The sequence below is a fragment of the Ambystoma mexicanum genome, chromosome 10, assembly GCF_040938575.1.
Source record: "Ambystoma mexicanum isolate Mex_15411 chromosome 10, UKY_AmexF1_1, whole genome shotgun sequence".
Lineage (NCBI taxonomy): Eukaryota > Metazoa > Chordata > Amphibia > Caudata > Ambystomatidae > Ambystoma > Ambystoma mexicanum.
In genome coordinates, this window is record NC_090932.1 from 1,592,770,788 (window position 1) to 1,592,791,558 (window position 20,771).

General features: G+C 46.5%; 1 protein-coding gene across 4 annotated transcripts in view; it reads left to right on the forward strand.

The window, feature by feature from the left end:
* The window catches only part of LOC138492643 (tRNA (32-2'-O)-methyltransferase regulator THADA-like), a 511,604-nt gene that overhangs the window by 448,213 nt on the left and 42,620 nt on the right, over window positions 1-20,771 (forward strand). For 3 of the 4 annotated variants that reach the window (XM_069619943.1, XM_069619944.1, XM_069619945.1), the window contains one exon: window positions 18,550-18,810. The exons of the other annotated variant lie outside the window; for it this stretch is intronic. In XM_069619943.1, coding sequence (XP_069476044.1) covers window positions 18,550-18,810 — 261 coding nt within the window. The remainder of the gene's footprint in view (window positions 1-18,549; window positions 18,811-20,771) is intronic. 4 annotated transcript variants of the gene reach the window in all.

Consider the following 20,771-nt stretch of genomic DNA (forward strand, 5'->3'; position numbering starts at 1 on the left):
GGGAAAAAACTATAAGTGAGTCTATGGGCGTCGTGCGTCCTACTTATCACATCGGGTGACGTCGGCCGTCGGAGGAGGTCCTCGGGGACGGCGCATCGGCGTCATCGACACAGGACGCAGACGCCAAAGATTTTCCGAAGCAGCACAGCTGTGGACATTACCTGTCATAGATATGGAATACGTCGTCGGACCATCCCATCGAAAGAACATTACTAGGTAAGAAAGTAACTTGTCCATCTGACCTTTTCACTCCCCCTCTGCTTTATGACAATAAGCCTATAGCACATTATAATTCTTTTGCACCATCCGAATTTGAACTGCACCAAATCACTGAAGATTAAATCATTGATATCGTGCAGGGACTGAAACCCTCTGCTTGTGTTGGTGACACATGCCATGCCAGCATCATTAAGGGCTCTATAGATTGTTTGGCACCACTTATCAACGACATTGTAAATTCTTCCTTACTTTCTTTGGTTGTTCCATCATGTCTAAAGGGTGTTTGGATAACTCTGGCACTCGAGAAGGAGACTCTTGATCCGGAGATTGCGGGTAACTTTTGGACCATCACAAAGGTCCTTTTCCTCCTAAAAATCCTTAATAGGACCGCATACCTGCAACTCCAGGAATATATCGATAAGAATCACTTGCTTGGAGCTCGACATATCGTGCTTCCTTGAACTGCACGCTACTGAGACCGTCATGTTGTCATGCGGAAGGAAGGACCAATCTGGTTGAAATCGTCGACAGTGGTCGGGGTGCTCCTTGATCTCTCGACAGCATTCGATCTGTTTGTTCACTCATTGCTGCTTGAGAGTCTAAGGAAAATTGGTAAATGCTTGGTGTCTTCCATTTCCTGGATGGCCTCCTTTCTTGGGCTCCGGACTGCAAGTGTATCTGTAGATGGTTTTACCTGAGCCATTATCTTGTGTTGTTCCCCACGGTGCTTGTCTTTCTCCTACCCTTTTCAATACCTATACACGCCCCCTCTTTGACATGTTGGATAGTCGGGCTCAAATATACCAACTCCGCTGATGACAACCAGCTGGTCTTTGACTTGTCGGGGAATCACTATTTGGACACCACCAAGATAAATCACATTTCTGAGGCTTGTGGATCTGCTTAGAATCACATGCTTTGCATAGGCCATCATCTAGTGGTACATGCAGCTTGTTTTCGAAAGTCGAAAAGGGACGTCGACAGGCATTGTTTGTAATATAATCCTGAGTGTGGCGTCGGTAGTACCCATGGTCCTTCACGCGTCAAAGTCCCTCAGATCGTTTTTTTCCGCCTTAGTGGACAGTCCCAAGTTGCGGAGTTACTATTGTTAAAATTAAGAATACGTTCAACGACAGACACTGTTCTTCACATTTTCTCAGCGATGCCTTCGAGAGATGAAAATCAACACCAAGAGACTCTCCGTCGACCACTGTCGTGACTACGACAGGCCTTGGCCGATACAGTAGGGCGAGAGTGGGGTGGTCACATTCCAAGTGTCCTTTAAAGAATGCCTACATTTTACATGCCCCTCTTTACTAATCGCATGCTTACCAGTTTCCATTATCATGGAAAACTCTCCCTTTACATTTTTCCCCTTGCTGACATAAGAATTATCCATGGAAGGACACCCATAATGTGTGCAATCGGTGCTTTGAGATCACCACGCAAAACACTGTGCCGCCTGCCAGCTTTTTCACCCCAAAATACAATGTAGAGACTTACAGCTTCCATCAGAACGCAAATGGCAGTTAAACAAAGACATTCTGCACAACATTTTCCCAAAGTGGGATCAACCACTGCAACCAAACACATCGCACAATGCCAAGACTGCGTGTTAAGGTACCCCAATCAGGGTGCAAGGGGACCGCTCTATGAACTGGTCAGGGATATATGGCTATGCTTTTCCCCCAACACAACTTCTCAATACAATCATCCACAAAATGCACCAGGAGTGAGTGAATCGTGTGGACACGTCAGCCGTGGTACTCACACTTACTCACAACAACACTTTTCCCACCAATGCCCACACAACATGCTGTCCCAACATCACGGGACAGTATATCATCCATGCCCTCAGGCTCTGAGCCTGGCAGTCTGGCTCCTGAGGCCATAGATTTGTGTCATCTCAATTTACCACAAAGATGTATGGACAATCTCAAAGAGGCACGCAAACCTAATACCAGGCATGGCTACTATAATAAGTGGAGAATATGTGTTATCTGACATCAATACCATTGATTGCTCTCCCTCACACATTGTTCTATATTTACTTTACCTTTTGGACACATGGTTAGTTTTCATCTCTCTTAAAGTCCACATAGCGGCACTATCTGCTTACACCACCTCTCAGATAAATCGTTCTTGGTGGAAAGTGCTAGTAGTTAAAGCATTCATGTAGGGGGTTAAAAGTGTACATCCACCTATTTCAAACCCAGCTTCCAGGTGGGATTTAAATGTTGTACTTTCAAAGCTCATGGGTTCCCCATTTGAGCCTATGCATAAAATCAGTCTTAAACACCTCACTTACAAGACTGCATTTCTAATCCATCAGAAGAGTCAGTGAATTACAAGCACTCTCAGTTCAAGGTCCCTTTATTACATTCCATAAAGAGGAAGTGGTGCCAAGTACACACCCACGCTTTTCACAGGAATGTATTTTAAAGTTCCATGTTAACCATCCATAGAATGTCCTACTTTCTTTAAAAGCCCTACCAATTCGGCAGAGAGAAGCCTCCATACATTAGATTTTAGGAGAGCAGTTATGTACTATCTCAACAAGACAAAGCCAATCAGAAAAACAGATCAATTGTTTGTGTCCATAGCAACAGCACGAGAAGGAGGCCTTGGGCCTCATTACAAGTTTGCCGGTCCGGAAACAACGGTGCCGGTAGGCTTACCGGCACTGTTGATTCCGGACCGGCAAACTACGAGTTTGCTGGCGGGTGCCGTTCTGCCCGCCAGGTCTGACCCTGACGGGTGGTATGGCGCCCACTAGCAGACTTTCACGGAAGCAGTGACACCGTTATTAACGGTGCCGGTGCTTCCGTGGTCCCCATCCCCGTTGAGTACTATGGGAATGGGGATTAACAAATGCTGCCGCCTGATTTACCGGACCGCCGGGGCTGTAATTCGTTACGGGTCCGGCGGCTACCTGCGGTTTCTCAAGCACGGTTTCCGATTCGTAATGAGGGCCACTATTTCTAAAGTAGCTATCTCAGAGTGGATAGTCAAATGCATTCAAATTTGCTACTCACTTTCTAAAAAGACTCTACCTTTCACACCCAAACCACACTCTGCACGAGGGCTATATTAGCCTTTATTGCAAATGTTCCTTAAGACGACATTTGCAAAGCAGCTACTTGGAGTTCAATGCATACCTTTACACAGCATTATTGTTTTGATACTCATTCCAAACAAGATTCACAGGTGAGACAAGCATTATTAAAACATCTATTTGCTGCTGTACCTTCAGAAATCCCTCCACCTTCTCCTGGGACTGCTCGCTAGTCTATGCAAGGCATGTGATTCTAAGCAGATCCACAAGCCTCAGAAAGCATACATTACTCACCGTAATCGTATTTCTGATACTTGGATCTGCTTAGATTCACATGTGCCCACCCTTCCTCCCATCTTGGCGTTGAAGGTACATATACGTCAAATTAAGTACTGGCACAAACACTTCATGCTCTCTTGTGTCAGAAACAAAACAATCTGAGGGACTTTAACGCGGAAAGGACCATGGGTACTACTGACGTCACACTAGGGATAGTATCCCTCCCTTTTCCACTTTTGAAAACAAGTTATGCAATACTATGCATGTACCACTAGATGGCGGCCTATACAAAGCATGTGAATCTAAGCATATAAATATCAAAAATAATCAGGATGTGAGACCCTCATACAGTTAAACAGTTTTGGACATATTTATTTCAATCTCAAAACAGTTTTTAGAATTTTACATTTTACATTAGCCTTAGATCGGCTACGAAATTATCTGGATCTTGCTGCGGTCGTGGCTTGACATCCAGATAACTTCCTAGCCGATCTAAGGCTAATCACAAGCCGAGTGCCTTCTGAATCACATGATCCAGGCACTACAGATCTACCTACCACAGTGTATTGATTACACCACCATTCCCAGGACTGCTTACAGGAATGCCTACATCACAGCTACTACGCCTTACTTCTGTCGGACGATAACACCCACGGACAGACCCACTCAACAGGTCTCTCCTGATGAAGGTCACCGCAATAACAAGCTCTAATCAAGCTCCTGTGGCCGAAACACTACAGTGTCGATGACCTGTGACACAACTGTCTAAACCCCGTTTTGTATGTTTCTATATAGTGTTGTGTACACCGTTTGTTAGATATACCCGGACTGAATAGCAGCCTCTGGTAGCACTTACTCGAGCTATCTCACACCCAGTCATTGTACTCACTTGTGCAATCTGTTAGGGAACTCTTCCTCCACACTTTTGAAGTTGCACAGTTGTACTTCCTTTTGTTGTATGAAATCTGTCCGTGTTACTTTCGTGCTTAGCGAAAGCAATGTAAAATTCTAAAAACTGTTTTGAGATTGAAATAAATACGTCCAAAACTGTTTAACTGTATGAGGGTCTCACATCCTGGTTATTTTTGATATTTATATACGTACCCTCCTGGGCATATCAGGACTCCGCCAGGCGCACTTTAGATATTTTTTGTGAATCTAAGCATATACAAGCATCGAAAATTACAATTATGTTGAGTAATGTATGCCGTATGGCATGATTCAAGAATGGATGGCCATTGACTCTGGCACTTAACAACAACTAAACAGAGTTGAGGATTGTAGGCTCGGCCCAACCTATGAAGACAGTGGATGATAATTATGGCCAGTTCAAAATTGCCAATTGTGGTATTTCAGTCATACCATTTGTGAAAACTTTAGAAGTCTATCTCGACTCGTGCCTCACAATGTAAAAGCATGTGGCACATGTCAAAACCTCCTGTGCCTAATCCACCAAACAGCTTAGACAAATTAAGCCGTATTTGTCTAGCACTAATATGTCTTTGGTGGCATGCGCTCTAGTCAATAAAAAAATGGACTATTGCAACAGCTTATCGGTGGGCACCTCGAAAGCCAACTTGAAAATGTTGCACGTTTTTATTTATCTTATTTATTCAATTATCCCATTTACTGCACTTGCCCCTCTCCCTTCCCCCACGCACTTTTCCCTTTCCCCCTCCCCTGCACTTGCGCGATCTGAATGACACCTGGCCTAGTAGGATTGTTGTTCTGTCTTCCCCTTTGTTCCCCCCTCCCTGCCTCGTCGCGCCTTGAAACACTTGTGTATAGGCGCGTTATAAATGCCATATCATATTATAAAATATATCATATCACGTGGCCCAAAACGGAGCAGTGAGAGCTGTATGTGGGCTGAGCAGGACTGACCATGTCACTGGGGCTAGAAGATCCTCCACTGGCTGCCTGTCTTGCTGGTAAAGCACCTAGTGATTTATTGAAACGCCTACACAAGGCCCCTACCACGAGAACACTTGTTCCAGTAGCACTAACAAACTAGTCCCTCCCTGGTACAAACTGTAAAATGTCAGTGGTACCGGCTTTGATGCATTTATGCCAGGCTTGGGGAATTCCCTTCCCCCTAATTAACGTGCCATTACATCCCTTTCTAGGTTTAGGAAAGATACAAAAACACACTTTTTCAACTCCAAGGACTAGCATGCTTTCCTTGTGACGACCTGTTTCTGGATCTTAGCTCCCCTCACTAGACTGTCTGTCTTCTGTGTGCACACTGGGGCCTTTGGGTGTACTGCATGTTAAAAGTAATAAAATGATAATTAACAATTTGTGTGTTTACTCTACACGTATTTCGTTGCGCTTCTTTAAATGTATTTAATGAATTAAATAACAGCTAATGACTTCAGGTGATCGCGATGTATTTTATTTCACTGTTTCTTTCAGTCTTCATCGTAAAATTAAACCCAGATTATGTTTTTAGACATAAATTACTTTGCATGCTGTGTAGGCATCCATTCAGGATGTGGAAAATAAAGATACTATCAGACGCCTTTTTTTCTCAAAATGTTACCATAACAATTTGCATATTATCAGATGTTGCTGTGGGATATGTGCACGTTTCAAGGCATCTCTAGAAAACCCAGTTTTGTTTTTATTTAGTCTGTCTTTTACAGTTGCTTGACATGACTGCACCTCTAGCCCCACCTCCATAACACCGCCCCTCCCCAGCCCACCCCACCCGACTGAATTCTTCAGTCATTTCTTTCTATTTCCAGCACTGATTGTGAGATCTGAGGCCGAATGGAGGAGAGGAAAGAAGGTGGCACGGGAGAAGTGGAACAGAGAAGCCACATAGCCAGCCAACTAACTACAAGGCTTTAGCCAGCCACCACACTTATACATCGAGCTATCCAGGCAGCACTTATTGAGTCACCTGCACTTCTCCTCACCCCCACCACCTCCACCCCTCCTTGGCACTTCTTCCCTCTTTCCCGCACTTGCGTGATCTGAATGACAGAAGGCCTAGTAAGATCATTGTGTGTCCTGCCTCTTTTTCCCCCTCCTTGTCTTGTCTCACCCAAAAACACTTGTGTACAGGCACGTTATAAATGGTTTATCATAATCATGTATACGTGTGGTGACCCTTCCTGGAATGCACTCCTGGTGCATTGAAAAGTGCAGCTTTAGATGTTCACAGCTCATTGGCCAGACACATATGCTATTACTGACCCCAATAGTTTAAGACTTCAGCAATACTAAAGGGGTCTCTCCCATGCAAGTCCTCAAATCTGGGCTCAAGGAAACTATGGCGTTCCTGGGCAGTAGCACTTTAGTGGAAGCTTACAAGAGGGTCACAGTAAAGAGTTGACATTGATCAGAACTCACAACCAGCATCTGCCACATCCCCGCCCTCTAGTAGTGAAGGGTGTTGGGCTAGGGTTCTCCTTCTAGAGAGCCACTAGCCCTACAGCATAAAGAAATGACTTAAGTTACAAGGGTTGAGCAGGCCAACAACCAGTGCAGGTACCATTTAGACTAGCTGCGAAAGTGATGGACTCCAGTGGACACATTAGCCCGGATGGTAACCTTTGTGTTACCCACCTATGGCTGTGCTCACGTCCTATGGCTGTGCTTACGTCCCGGAAGCGATACTCCTTCTACCTCCCAGTAGCAGTGACAGCAGAGGGAGATGGCAAGCGTTGCTTGGAGCCTGGTGTTACGCTCACCTGGCTCCCACAGAGGCGTCGATCTGAACTGGACAGCTGCGGTCTCCACCAGTGTGACACGTAGGGCCGAGATGACGGACTGGACTGGCCCACCTAGCTTCGTTTGCTTGGCCCGTAGGAATATTCTTCTGTAAATGGAGAAAGGGAATTAACCACCCGTGGGGTTGAGCGTAAATCCCCCCGACCCTCGCTGTTCTCCCCACAGATCACCTTTGATGTCCCCTCTTATAGTCTCACCTGATGGTTTGAAAAGATGAGCTCTCCATCCTGCATTGAGGTCAGGAGCGCATTGATAACCAGTTGCTTCACTGGCTCGAAGGAATTGGTGAGTTCCAGAACAATATTGACTCCAAAAAGTATGTAGTTCGTAAGAGTTCACATGTCTGACTTTCACTCTTGTCCGATTCCTTGTAGTTTGCAGCTTGACCCCAGCGAAGAGTCCCTTGTGGTAGCTGACGAAGTTCAGGTAAGGATTTGGCTTATCCTACACCGTTCAATAAAATAAGGCCAGAATGTAACCTGTGGCTTGCTCCCTTATTCAGGTGTGGAGAGAAAATATGAAGTCTGGGGAATAATGCCTCCGGCGGTAAAATTAGGTGAGTCTATTGTGGTGAGAAGAGTTCCCCTTGTTTATCCCTTCGTCTCACCTTGTTGTCCTTTTGTTCCCTTTAGGGGCTGGGATACGGCGAGGATGCAATGGAGACTGCGCCGACCCGTGAAGAGGAATAGTACCCCCGGCGGTAATCAGGTAAGTCTATGGGGGTAGTTACTATTGCCTCTGTTTATTCCCTTGGCTCACCTTTGCTGTGCTTGTGTTCCCCTTAGGTGCCAGAGTGCGGCGGGAACGTGCAGAAGGATGCGGTGGATCGTGAGGATGCTGCGAAGGCCGGTGAGTTCAGCGCACTGCTCTTCGGGCGTGGTTTAAATAGCCTCCAAAGTAGTCCCCGGTAAGTATTCCTCCCCAACCCCACCCGAGTAAAAAATAGTCCCTAGGTAAAATAGTCCCTTCCAAGCCTCATTTGGCTTGGAGCTCTGCAGCATGGTCTGCATCAGGTAAGCTTGCAGCATGGTCTGCATCAGGTAAGTTCTACCCTATGAGCCTGGCGCCTATGGCGTCAGGACTGACAATCCATATGAGCCTGGCGCCATAGGCACCAGGACCGCACCCAAACAGCCCCTAGCAGGGGTTTTTGGGCTTGCTCAAAATAACTTGATGCCTGCTTCCGGGGTTGCTGGACCTGGTCTGGTTCCCCGGGGGTAGGCATCATGACAGCACTTCCCCCCCCCCCCCCCCCCCCCAGACCCCTCCTAAAGTCGTTCTTCCCCGTGGTTTTGGTTTGTCTGGGAAATTTCGGTGGAATCTTTTCACCAATCAAGGTGCTTGCACGTGGTCACTAGGCTCCCAAGACCTTTCCTGTGGTCCGTAACCCTTCCAGTCGATTAAATAAAAAAGTTTTGACTTCACCATCTTGGAGTCCAGGATGTTCTTAACTTCAAATTCGGGTTCCCCGTCTATAAGGATGGGGTCTGGTGGCTTGGTTAGTCTTGTCCCTGGTTGCACTGGCTTCAAAATTGACACATGAAAGACGGGGTGAATTCGCATATTAGCAGGTAAGTCCAACTTGACGGCCACCGTGTTGATAATGGCCTTAATAGAGTAAGGTCCCAAATATCTAGGGTTAAAGGTCCGCATTCCCTTGAGAGGTATGTGTTTTGTGGCTAACCATACTTGCTCCCCTATCTGGTACTGTGGAGTATCACTTCTATGCCGATCAGCATCTTTCTTATATTTCTCCTTCGCCTGTTTTAAATGTGCAGTTGCCTCCTTAAAGGCTTGTGTAATCGTAGCGTGTAGATGGTCCACTGCGGGCATTTCTAAGTGTTGGGATGAATCTGCGGTACAAATTGGCAAAGCCGAGCATGCTTTGTACTCCTTTAACTGAACTTGGTGATGGCCACTTAAGGATTGCGTCCACCTTTCGTGAGTCCATTCGGACTCGCTTTGGGGTCAGGATAAACCCAAGGAATTCAACTTCTGTGGCATGAAAAACGCATTTTTCTAGTTTTGCATATAGTTTGTGCTGGCGCAATTTCTCAAGGACTGCTCGGACGTGCTTCACATGGTCAGATTCTGAAGAGGAGTATACTAGAATATTATCGATATACACGACAACACAAACGTCAATGAGTTCACGAAGGACATCGTTCATGAAGTATTGGAAGGCTGCTGGTGCATTGCACAACCCGAAAGGCATCACCTGGTATTCGAATAACCCATACTTAGTGCGGATAGCAGTCTTCCATTCGTCGCCCTCTTTTACACGTACCAGATGGTATGCCCCCCGGAGATCTAATTTAGTGTATATACAAGCGTCCTTCACTTGGTCTAGTAGTTCAGGGATCAGATGCAACGGGTATCGGTTCTTAGCAGTTATCTGGTTCAATGCGCGGTAGTCTATGCACGTTCTGAGGTCACCTTCCTTTTTGGGTACAAAGAACAAAGCTGAAGATGCAGGGGACTTGGATGGGCGAATAAAGCCATTGGCAAGGTACTGGTCGAAGTATTGTCGTAGGTGAAGGTTCTCAGGTTCCGTAAGGGCATAGATCCTGCTACAAGGGGGTTGTGCACGGGGTATGAGATCGATTTGACAATCATACGATCTGTGAGGAGGTAAGGTGTTTGCCTGTTCCTTTTGGAAGACATCCTGGAATTATTGGTATTCTAGAGGTAGTTGCATGACTGCTGTGGTTACTGTGGCCAGGCCTGCGTTCTGATTTTTCTTTGGGTAACAGGTTTGTGCACAATCCGGGAAGGTTATTCTCTTCTCTCGCCAATCAATACAAGCATTATGTGTTGCCAACCAAGGTATCCCCAGTATTATTTGGAACTGTGGGGCTTTGATTAGATCAAACACAATAGTCTCTCGATGCCCATCCTGACCCAATAGTGCTATCTCTGCGGTGGAATGAGTTACTGGCCCAGAGGCAATTTCAGTTCCATCGACTGTGGTGATGACATCTGAGGTGGTTTTTCGGCAGAGAGGTAGATTCATCCTGGAAGCCAATTCATAGTCCACACAGTTTCCTATGGCCCCGCTATCAATGTATGCCCTTACTGCGTGTATACGCGATGGCTGCCCTGAATCTACGAGCACCATTGGTATGATGAAATGCGAGGTCTGAGTATCCTTCTTCAAGCTCAGCATGCGGACCTCTACGCTTGTCGGGCGTGGTCGTTTCCCGAGTCTGACTCCATATGGCTTTTATCAGCAGCTCCTACCACCTTCTTCGGTGTTTTTACAGGGCAATCCCGTAGAAAATGTCCAGAAGTTCCACAATATAGACACAATTGCATTTGCCGTCTCCTTTCTCTTTCCTTCTGGGTTAAGGGTCCTTTAACCCCTCCGATTTGCATGGGTTCTGAAGCATCTGCTCCTTTGGGGTTAGCGTGGGTTTTGACCAACACCCGATTCTCAAACTTGGTTCGATCAGCCTTTCTGTTCTGAAGTCTGTGATCTAACTGGACCACTAAGTCTATATATTCAGCGCAGTCTTGAGGTGGGTTCACGACTTGAGTCAAGACATCCTTGAGTTCTCCTCGTAGCCCTCAATGAAATAACGGGATTCGTTTTACCTCAGGCCATCCAGTTTCGACTATTAACCTATTAAAGGTCGCGATGTAGGATAGAAGGTCCTGGTTACCCTGTCGTAGGTACAAAAGTTCGTTATCCAGGGCCTTTCCTTGGGAGTGCCGGGCAAATAGTCTTTCCATGCTAGTTTGAAAGCCCTGAAAATCCCGAAGAATTGGGTCATCCTGAGTAACTAGTGGAATTGACCAATCAGCTGCACTGCTGCTGAGATATGACAATACAAAGGCTACCTTGGCTTGATCGTTTGGGAAGGCTCCAGGTCTGCATAAAAAGTGCAAGCGGCATTGGTTCATAAACATGGCGAACCTTTTGGGATCTCCGGCAAAGCGTTCGGGTGGGGCTAATGGAATATGTCCTGGTAGGTTTATTTGCACAGGGTTACTCGATAACACAGGAGTTGGATTTCCCCCGGAACCAGGTAGGGGTGCTTGTCCAGCCTGGCTTTGCAATAGTTGCCTAGCAAGGCCATCAGTTTGCTCCTTTGACAAAATCAGTTCTCTCCTAAGAGCATTGGTTTCTTGACGGGCGGAATGCACTTCAGCCCTCAGTTCCCCTAGTAATTGGGCCAGTTGGTCAGTCTCTGAGGTATCCATAACGCCCGGGTGGGAATTTGTGGGTAGGCTTTGCGTTCTGTTACGCTCACCTGGCTCCCACAGAGGCGTCGATCTGAACTGGACAGCTGCGGCTCCACCAGTGTGACGCGTAGGGCCGAGATGACGGACTGGACTGGCCCACCTAGCTTCGTTTGCTTGGCCCGTAGGAATATTCTTCTGTAAATGGAGAAAGGGAATTAACCACCCATGGGATTGAGCGTAAATCCCCCCCATCCCTGCTGTTCTCCCCACAGATCACCTTTGATGTCCCCTCTTATAGTCTCACCTGATGGTTTGAAAAGATGAGCTCTCCATCCTGCATTGAGGTCAGGGGCGCATTGATAACCAGTTGCTTCACTGGCTCGAAGGAATTGGTGAGTTCCAGAACAATATTGACTCCGAAAAGTATGTAGTTCGTAAGAGTTCCCATGTCTGACTTTCACTCTTGTCCGATTCCTTGTAGTTTGCAGCTTGACCCCAGCGAAGAGTCCCTCGTGGTAGCTGACGAAGTTCAGGTAAGGATTTGGCTTATCCTACACAGTTCAATAAAATAAGGCCAGAATGTAACCTGTGGCTTGCTCCCTTATTCAGGTGTGGAGAGAAAATATGAAGTTCGCGGAATAATGCCTCCTGCGGTAAAATTAGGTAAGTCTATTGTGGTGAGAAGAGTTCCCCTTGTTTGTCCCTTTGTCTCACCTTGTTGTCCTTTTGTTCCCCTTAGGGGCCGGGGTACGGCGAGGATGCAATGGAGACTGCGCCGACCCATGAAGAGGAATAGTACCCCTGGCGGTAATCAGGTAAGTCTATGGGGGTAGTTACTATTGCCTCTGTTTATTCCCTTGGCTCACCTTTGCTTTTCTTGTGTTCCCCTTAGGTGCCAGAGTGCGGCGGGAACGTGCAGAAGGATGCAGTGGATCGTGAGGATGCTGCGAAGGCCGGTGAGTTCAGCGCGGCCCTGCAGCAGGCGAAGCGGCGCGCGTAAAATGCTTCTTTCTTCCAGCTCGAAGGCGCGGTGGATCAGGAAGTCGGGTAAGGATCGAAGGTTTTGCTCTTATTCTAACCTCTTCTCATTCTGTTCCTCCTTTTTTCTAGGAGCTGCAGACTCGAAGCGGGCGTGGCAGAAGACTGGATGCAGGCTTGCAGACACGGTGAGCATTACGCTGCTGGATGCAGAATAACGCAAAGCGTGTGCTGCTCTTCGGGCGTGGTTTAAATAGCCTCCAAAGTAGTCCCAGGTAAGTATTCTTCCCCAGCCCCACCCGAGTAAAAAATAGTCCCTAGGTAAAATAGTCCCTTCCAAGCCTCATTTGGCTTGGAGCTCTGCAGCATGGTCTGCATCAGGTAAGCTTGCAGCATGGTCTGCATTAGGTAAGTTCTACTCTGAGCCTGGCGCCATAGGCGCCAGGACTGACTCTCCATATGAGCCTTGCGCCATAGGCGCCAGGACCGCACCCAAACAGCCCCTAGCAGGGGTTTTTGGGCTTGCTCAAAATAACTTGATGCTTGCTTCCGGGGTTGCTGTACCTGGTCTGGTTCCCCGGGGGTAGGCATCATGACACCTGGCTGCTGCAGTACCAGAGTGTGCCCTATGCAAAACGCCCACTGCCGCACCCCTACATTGGGCGCTCAGAGGTTTCCTTTTTACCCACGTAAGTTGACAACCTTTGAATAAACTACCAGGGGCCAGAAGACAGTATGTCCATTCGAGAGTGACTCAGCAATTCTTCACAGCTTGATACACTACGATAGTAGGGGAGGCAACAACCTACACACTGATGGGACCGTGATGATCCTGATGTGTTCAGATACGAACTTTCACGTAATACCCAGACAGGGACTGCGAAACAGGATAAAACGTCCCATGAAAGTTCAAGACGCCCCCTCCAGACAAGATACTTGGAATTTCAAGACATAAAATAAGGATATTGTCCTTTTTAGAATGTAACAGGACCTAAACGGCCACAGATATAGTCCTGAAGAAAGCCGAAAATGGTTCAATCCTGCTGAAACTGGTCCTGATCCCCAAGACTCACATAATAAATAGTGAGCCTGGCACAACTGCATCATTTTATCAGAAAAGAGTAAATAGTTTGACATACACATAAGCTACATATTTACTCTCACAGTTGAATTTTTAGGTTTGATTATAAGTCACACTGAACTGAAGCAACACAAATAAAAGCAGAGGTTTTTTGACTTCCATACAGTGCTCTCTAAGTTTTAGTGGTTGAGGAAAGTAGTGAGCCAGGATAGGGCAAGTTGTTCTTCTATCCCCTATCCTTGATAGGCGACACACCAGCGCTTGACTAGGGTGAGGATACTTAAGGCATAGTAAGAATGTCTTTTTAGGGACACTTAGCTATCTATAGGAACTGTAGATGCAGTAATAACTTTTGAATAATTTTATTCTGTTTGTGATGTGCTAAAGTAAAAGTGGGTTGGGACAGAATATACAAACCCTTTGACTTTAGTTGTATTTAACTGTGCTTGAAAGCCAAACATTTGTAAACTGTAAACTATCTATAGCCACAGACTTTATTGTCGTAAGGCTACACCGTAATTATGGTCACTGTGGATGCCTTTTCAAAAATGGCACATTACACACCTTGCAAATCACTATCAACTGCTTCGCGGGTCTGTCTCGGGAGGATAGCTCAGGGGCAATGTGCTCGCCTTGGAAGCAAGACAAAACGGAGCAACACAGGTTCGATCCCCGTGTCCGTGCTTAGAAACCTCTGGGTATTAAGCGTGGTATAAATAACCTGTCATATCATATCTGAGATGGCCTTTATATTCTTTACCACAATCTTCAGAATGCATGGATTGCCTACCAACATTATCTCAGATCGCGGATCAAAATACACCTCCAAGTTTTGGGTGGCTTTGTGCTCCCATTTGGGTCTGACTAGAAGTATGTCATCAGGATGCCATCCTCTGTCGAACAGATTGACAGAGATAACCAATCAGACATTGGAGCAATGCATGCAATGTTTTTTCTGAGCTACGCAAGACAATTGTGCCTCTCTTCTTCAGTCAGCCGAGTTTTCGTACAAAAACTTGTATCACTCTGCAAGCGGAATAACACTTTTCTTCTGCAATTACTGATTTCACCCAGCTTGGCTGCCTTCATTGCCCTCCAGTAGTACCAACGTTGCGCCTGTTGAAGACCTTCTGCAAGATCTACAAGTTACACAAAACCAAGCACTCAGTTCTCTGTGAACAACCCGACTTCAAGCAAAGAAATAGGCTGATTTACACAGAAATCCTGATCCAGGTTATCTAAAAGGATACAAGGTATGGCTTTCTGCCAAACATTTACCTTCCTGTCTCAAAACAGGGAATTTTGCACCCAAATGCTATTGACACTTCAGAATCAAAAAGGTCATAAACCCTTTTGCCTCTCATCTGTATTTGCATCAATCATGGAAAAGAATACATTCCGTATTTCATTCATTTCTTTTAAAACCAAACAAGGCGTCCTCAGCTCTGCACACACAAAGAGGAAAACCCCCCTCCTATAATCGTCAACCAAGAACTGGAATACAAAGTGGCACAAATCTGTGACTCCTGGCATGTGCGAGGTGTTCTGCAATACCTTATAGACTGGAAAGGGCACCATCCAGCAGACCGTACCTGGGAACCTGCTAAACATGTTCATGCTCCTCTTTTAATCCAGCCCTTCCATATACTCAATCCGTGGAAACCCGGTGGGGACACATTTTATCTTACAATTGTAGAAGGCATAGTCTCCACGTATGGTCAGGATTCCTGGTAATGGTTGCCATCTCTGACAGTAGTCTGTTTCCTTGTGGCTGGGAAAGGCCAATTCACTTTTTCTTCTGGTGGTCGGGGTCACAGTGGCTGCTGGTGGTTGGGCTCACAGTGGCAGCCAGGGGTTGGGTTCAAGGTGGCTGCCGGTAGTTGGGCTCATGGTGGCCGATGGTCTTTGGGTGCACAGTGGCTGCCGGTGGTTGCAGGTGTCACGGTCACTGTCGATGGTTGGAGGTTTTAGGGGGAGGTCCCAGTACTTGTACAATTAAATTGCTGTGGATGGAAACGGCCTGGCTCCAGTCTCTTCGTGGCTGTCTCAGGGAAACAGAAAACACAAAAAGAGGCATGGGTGGGAGGGACTTATATCCCTCCTAGAGCCCATGTGACAATTACAGGAATTATTGCAGATAACTATCTGGAAAGGTGGATGATTTTCATTCACCGACAAATGTGACGTGGTGTGGCACCGGGGGTAATGAATTGTTCTGTAGTGCCTAGGGTCCCTTTTGTATTCTACCCCTTAGCCTAGTGTTGTGCCTACAACCAGGGAGTTGGCGGCACATGTAGGGTATGAGTGGGTTCGGTCTTAGCTGACCCTTACTGTTTTTTTAAATACAATTTTGTTTTTACTATGTTTTATATTTAACACAAAGTACTTCTTTGATGTAATAGAGTGAATATGTGCACTTTGATAATAGTTTATATTTTTCATTATACCTTACACCTTCCCTTAAGTTAAATTAAACCTGACTGCTCTGGAATAGCTAACGTTATAGAGACCATGACGATGACTATTGCCAGAGACAGTGAGCCTGATTACTTGCATTGTACTCTCTTGCCGAAACCGTTGCCAAAATGGACCCAAGACCATCACCAAACATTGTGAGAGAGAGGTCTGGCCTACTTTTTTGGTTGTAACCCAGCTTTGCCGCTAGAAAAGATGGTTTCCCATCTCACACCAGAGGGCTATGGTCTAACAGTCGGGGTCACTGCATCTGGCAAATGAGGAAAGTGTATGGTCTTTGCTTTTGATCTGATCACTGACTGTGATGTGTTTGGCACCACAGTCTCTCAGAAAGGTTGGGATCATCATTTATGGCCTTTGTTTAATTGTGGTCACCGTCACAACCTTTGCAAAGTGTTGCGTGCAGGGGGTGAAAGGTTTATGTTCTCTGCGGGAGGTCAGGGTCATGGTCTCTGGCAATGGTCATGGTCTCAGAAGTTGTTGACGGAAAGGGCCACAGTCTATGGTAATTGTCATTTGTCAGTCTGTGCGAATGGTCACTTTCTGGTGAAGTCATGGGGTCACAGGCTCTGCTAATGGTGGTGTGGCATGGTTTCTGCTGATGATGCTGCTATTGCTGCCATTGGTCAGAGTCACAGTGATTGCTGATGGCCTTGGGTCCCTTTTGGCAACAGTTTCGGAGGAGAGTACAATGGTGGCAATAGTTATCCTCATGCTCTCTTTCACTGGCGAAGGCCTCACCTACAACATGGCACAGTGCATAATCCAGCGCACCTGCCATTAAGTTATTATTGAAAATCCTTAGTTACTAATGCGTATCCTTGACAACCCATTTATAAGGTCTGTTTTTCAGTTTATTAGCCTATGGCAGAGGTATTCAAACTGCCTCCCCCGACACCTCCGGAGCGGCGTGGAAACCCAGCCTTTTTTTTAAGTTGAGGAAATAAAATGCAGGGCAGAGGGGAGCCCTGGGCAGTTGTGGCACGTCCATAATGGGTGAGGGTGTGTCAAACCAGTGCCCCCCTAACCCATTATAGAGGAGCCAATCCAGTTCAACACTGAAAGCTCCCTCAGCTACTTTTGCCAGTTGAGGGAATTCTGCAGAGGTGGCTGAATAAACTTTGGCAGTTCAGTTCCCCAGCTTCACATGCTCAATGAGCCATACAAGGTACGGGTGCCGGCTTCGCCAGTCTTGCATAGTTCCTTGGAAATTCTGGCTGGGGAACTGCATTTCTGTATGTGTGAGGGGGATCTCCTGCGCCTCCTCGCACATTCAGACAGAGCAGGCTGAAACAGGGCGTTTCAGCACCCACACTCAGCCCCTTGCATGCATGAACCAGGAAGCTCTTGCTTCCCAATCCCTGTTCATGGTGCAGGAGCTGGAGCGCTGGGGAGGAAACTTCAGGACCGGGCAGAGGGTAAGTTTGTTCATTTATTTGTTATTTATTTATGTGTATGGATGTGTATATGCTTGTGTTATGAGTGAGTGTATGATGGGTGCTTGTGTGAATGATAGAGTGCTTGTGGTGGTCCGTGGAACTGATTTTGGCAAGAGGGGATGGTTGTACGACAAAGGCATTTTAAAAATGCCTTTTTTTCCACAATCCCCCTACCCACCTGACAAAATCAGCTCTACTTCTGTGACGCTGTGGAGCTCGGGAGAGAGGAATGGTATTTTCTTTCTGGACAGATGTCCATTCAAAAATACCCTTCTTTCCCCCTCGGCCCCCCAGCACCTTGCATACACACATAATTACTTTTATTGTGTGCGTATGTTAGGCGCTGTATGGCCCACGGGACAGGGATGATAACTTTTTACTGGACCTCGATCATAGATGTCCAGTAAAAAATACTATGCCTGCACCCCCAGTGCCAATTGCAAACTGTTTGGCTTTTTACCCAATGTTTTTAAAAGTATGCTCTAAAATGGAACATTTTAACACATTATTTTAAATCATTTCCCGGGGGAGAATCCCCAACCCAGAACCCTCTTGATTGGCTCAGGCTCCCTTGCTATGGCATATCTGGGAGAAATATTTATGTCCCTCCACTGGCACTATGCTGGGAGCGGTGTGGGGCGAGGCCAGGGACTGTGGTGGGAGCAGGATGGGGGGCAGCTATGGCATGGTGGTTGGAACATGGTGGGGAGAGCCCAGGGACTTTGGTGGGAGCAGGGCGGGTGAGGCCAGGGTCTGTGGTAGGGTGGGCAGAGCCCAGGGACTGGGCTAGGATTGGGATGAGGGAATCCCAGAGACTGTGATGGGAGCAGGTGGGGGGAACCTAGGCACCATACAGATAGTAGGGTGCGGTTTAGGTGCGGTTTAAGTGCGCAATAGTTCATAGTCATTTGGACTTACTGTCCATTTGGCATTTTGGGAGGGGGTGGCCCAGCCTGCCCAAAATTTGTCCATGGGGGCCCAGGCAAAAAAAAGTTTCAAGACCCCTGGTCTATGGTATCATGATTAGAAGTAAGAGCTGCATTTTGCGATTTCCTTATTTATCCCCTCACCTGCTTTCATGTACTTTCCTCACACACTAGAGTCATTGCCGTGGGTCTCCACCTTTTGCAAGACGAAGACCAGACAGTGCGGCAGGAGGCAGAGGGCTTTGCAAGCCTGGTCTGGTGCTCTGTGCAGCCGGGAATGCTGACAATCAAAATCCATAGCAACAAGGGTCTGATGTGCCTGCTGCAGCTGCTGCTAGACCGCTTCTGGAGTTGCCGTGAGACCTTCCCAACTTTACTGCTGCACCTCCCCTCTGCAGATCTGGGGGAGGTTATGGAGGAGCTGCAGGCTGACAGGTGAGCGGCTGCATGGCTGGGAGTTATCTGCTGGCAACCAATGCAGGCTCAGAGAAGGAGCAGTATCCATCATACAGTTAGAAACATTTGCATCAGCAACCTGTGTCAAATCAGAAAGGTGCAACCAGGGATGTGTGCACAGACTCCTTCACACCCTCCAACCCTTCCACCTGTAGACATGACTTTATCATTCCCATATTTATTTCCAGCGTCACAATATTTTGAAGACCCTGAATAAAGCATTCACAGCTGTCGGGCAAAGCCAGAGTTACATTGGCTTTTAGGCGCAGCCACACTTTATAGATGTCAAAGTTCAGGAAAGTGGCCTCTTCCTAATCCACCCCAAACCACAGATTGCACTGGCTCCAGAACTCTGGCCCATCTCACGAAACCGTACAGTTGAGGGAAGCCTTTAGGACCCATGAGTGGAGAACAGCCTCCATCACAAACAGGACTACGCTGGAGTTGGGGTTCAGTGGACGGCCAGGTCAGAGATCAGCTTAATAATAATAATAATAATTTGGCATTTATATAGCGCTAAATTATTATTATTGTTGACCCTTATACACTATATTAGGGGATTCCTAAAATAGAATGGATTGCCTCATTTGATCGCTTTGCCGACTCTAAACCCTGTTGATGTTCACATGGTTCTATGAAAACTTTTGATGTTTTGTAGATTCCTCGTCCAAAGACTGACTTTCCGTTGCAAGTCTGCCCATTGTCAACCTCCCCCAAATTGGCTTTCTATTTTTGAAATGTGAATACCCTCATAGGACCCTTTCAAAATTCAATGTTTTTGTTTATAGTGTTTTCTCTTCAATACCGGTGGCTGCCATAGCCCCCATTCACTCAACACCACCCCCATTACTATGCTTATTGCACCTTGTATGCTAACACTAATCTAGCTCTAAACACATTTCTTATACTGGTCCAATGTTTGCCTAGTAGTTTAATGTTGCTCTGCCAACCTTTGAAGTGGTTGACCTATTCCAGTCTCACGTTAGGCAATTTTGAATTTAGATGTTGACTTTTGGATACTGTGAGACAGGCATGGTATCAAGAGAGACACATACTCAAAGATATGTTTTTCAAAACCTTCATTTTTAAAAGTTCCTGGGTTGGTGTATTGCCTGACTGGCCCTAACACTCAAGGGCTGATTCCCTTAACTGATGTTTGTAAGGGCTGTCAAATTCTAAAAGCCAAAAATAAAAATCTGTCTGTGTCTAAAGCTATGCTTGCCCTTATTCGTTGACAAAAATGTGTTGGGAAGTCTTTTAAAAGCAAAAGGTAGTGGTTCAACAAAAATAGGAAAAACCATGATAGGTTTCAGGTGGTTTTCTGACCAGGTATAAGTTGATAAGTTTCAATCAATGAGCTCAATGAAAAGCGACTGCTCATAGGACCTTCTACATAATTCAAACAATGCCAATGTCTTTAATGCCTCTGAGTTCCCTTCCCCAAGCTTTAGTTCCTCCAGTAACACAAAATAGTCAAGCGTCCACTTTGATAGGCCTCTTAGGGTTCCCTTCCCCAAGCTTAGGCCTCTTCCAAGTTCGAACACAAATACACTTCTTGGGCCTTTCAGGGTTCCCTTCCCTAAGCTCAGGCCTCTTTCAAGTTCAAACCCATGTTCAGCTTTTAGGCCTCTCAGGGTTCCCATCCCCAACCTCAAGCCTCTTTCAATTTCAAACACAAGTTCAGCTTTTAGGCCTCTCAGGGTCCCCTTCCCCGAAGCGTAGGCCCCTCTTGAGCTAAAAAGAAAACACAGGTTCAGTTTATCAGGATGAGCCATTTTCTTCACATATAGGTCTTTCAAAGGGGTAGTATCAGAGACTTTATAAAAACAGCAGGTTATTTGAACCTCCTAAGCGCGACCACTCCGAGTTTAAACTCCTCTCTTTTATTTCCTGCTCTTAACCTTTTCATTCAGGGGCTTTCTGCATCCCTTCTTGTTCCC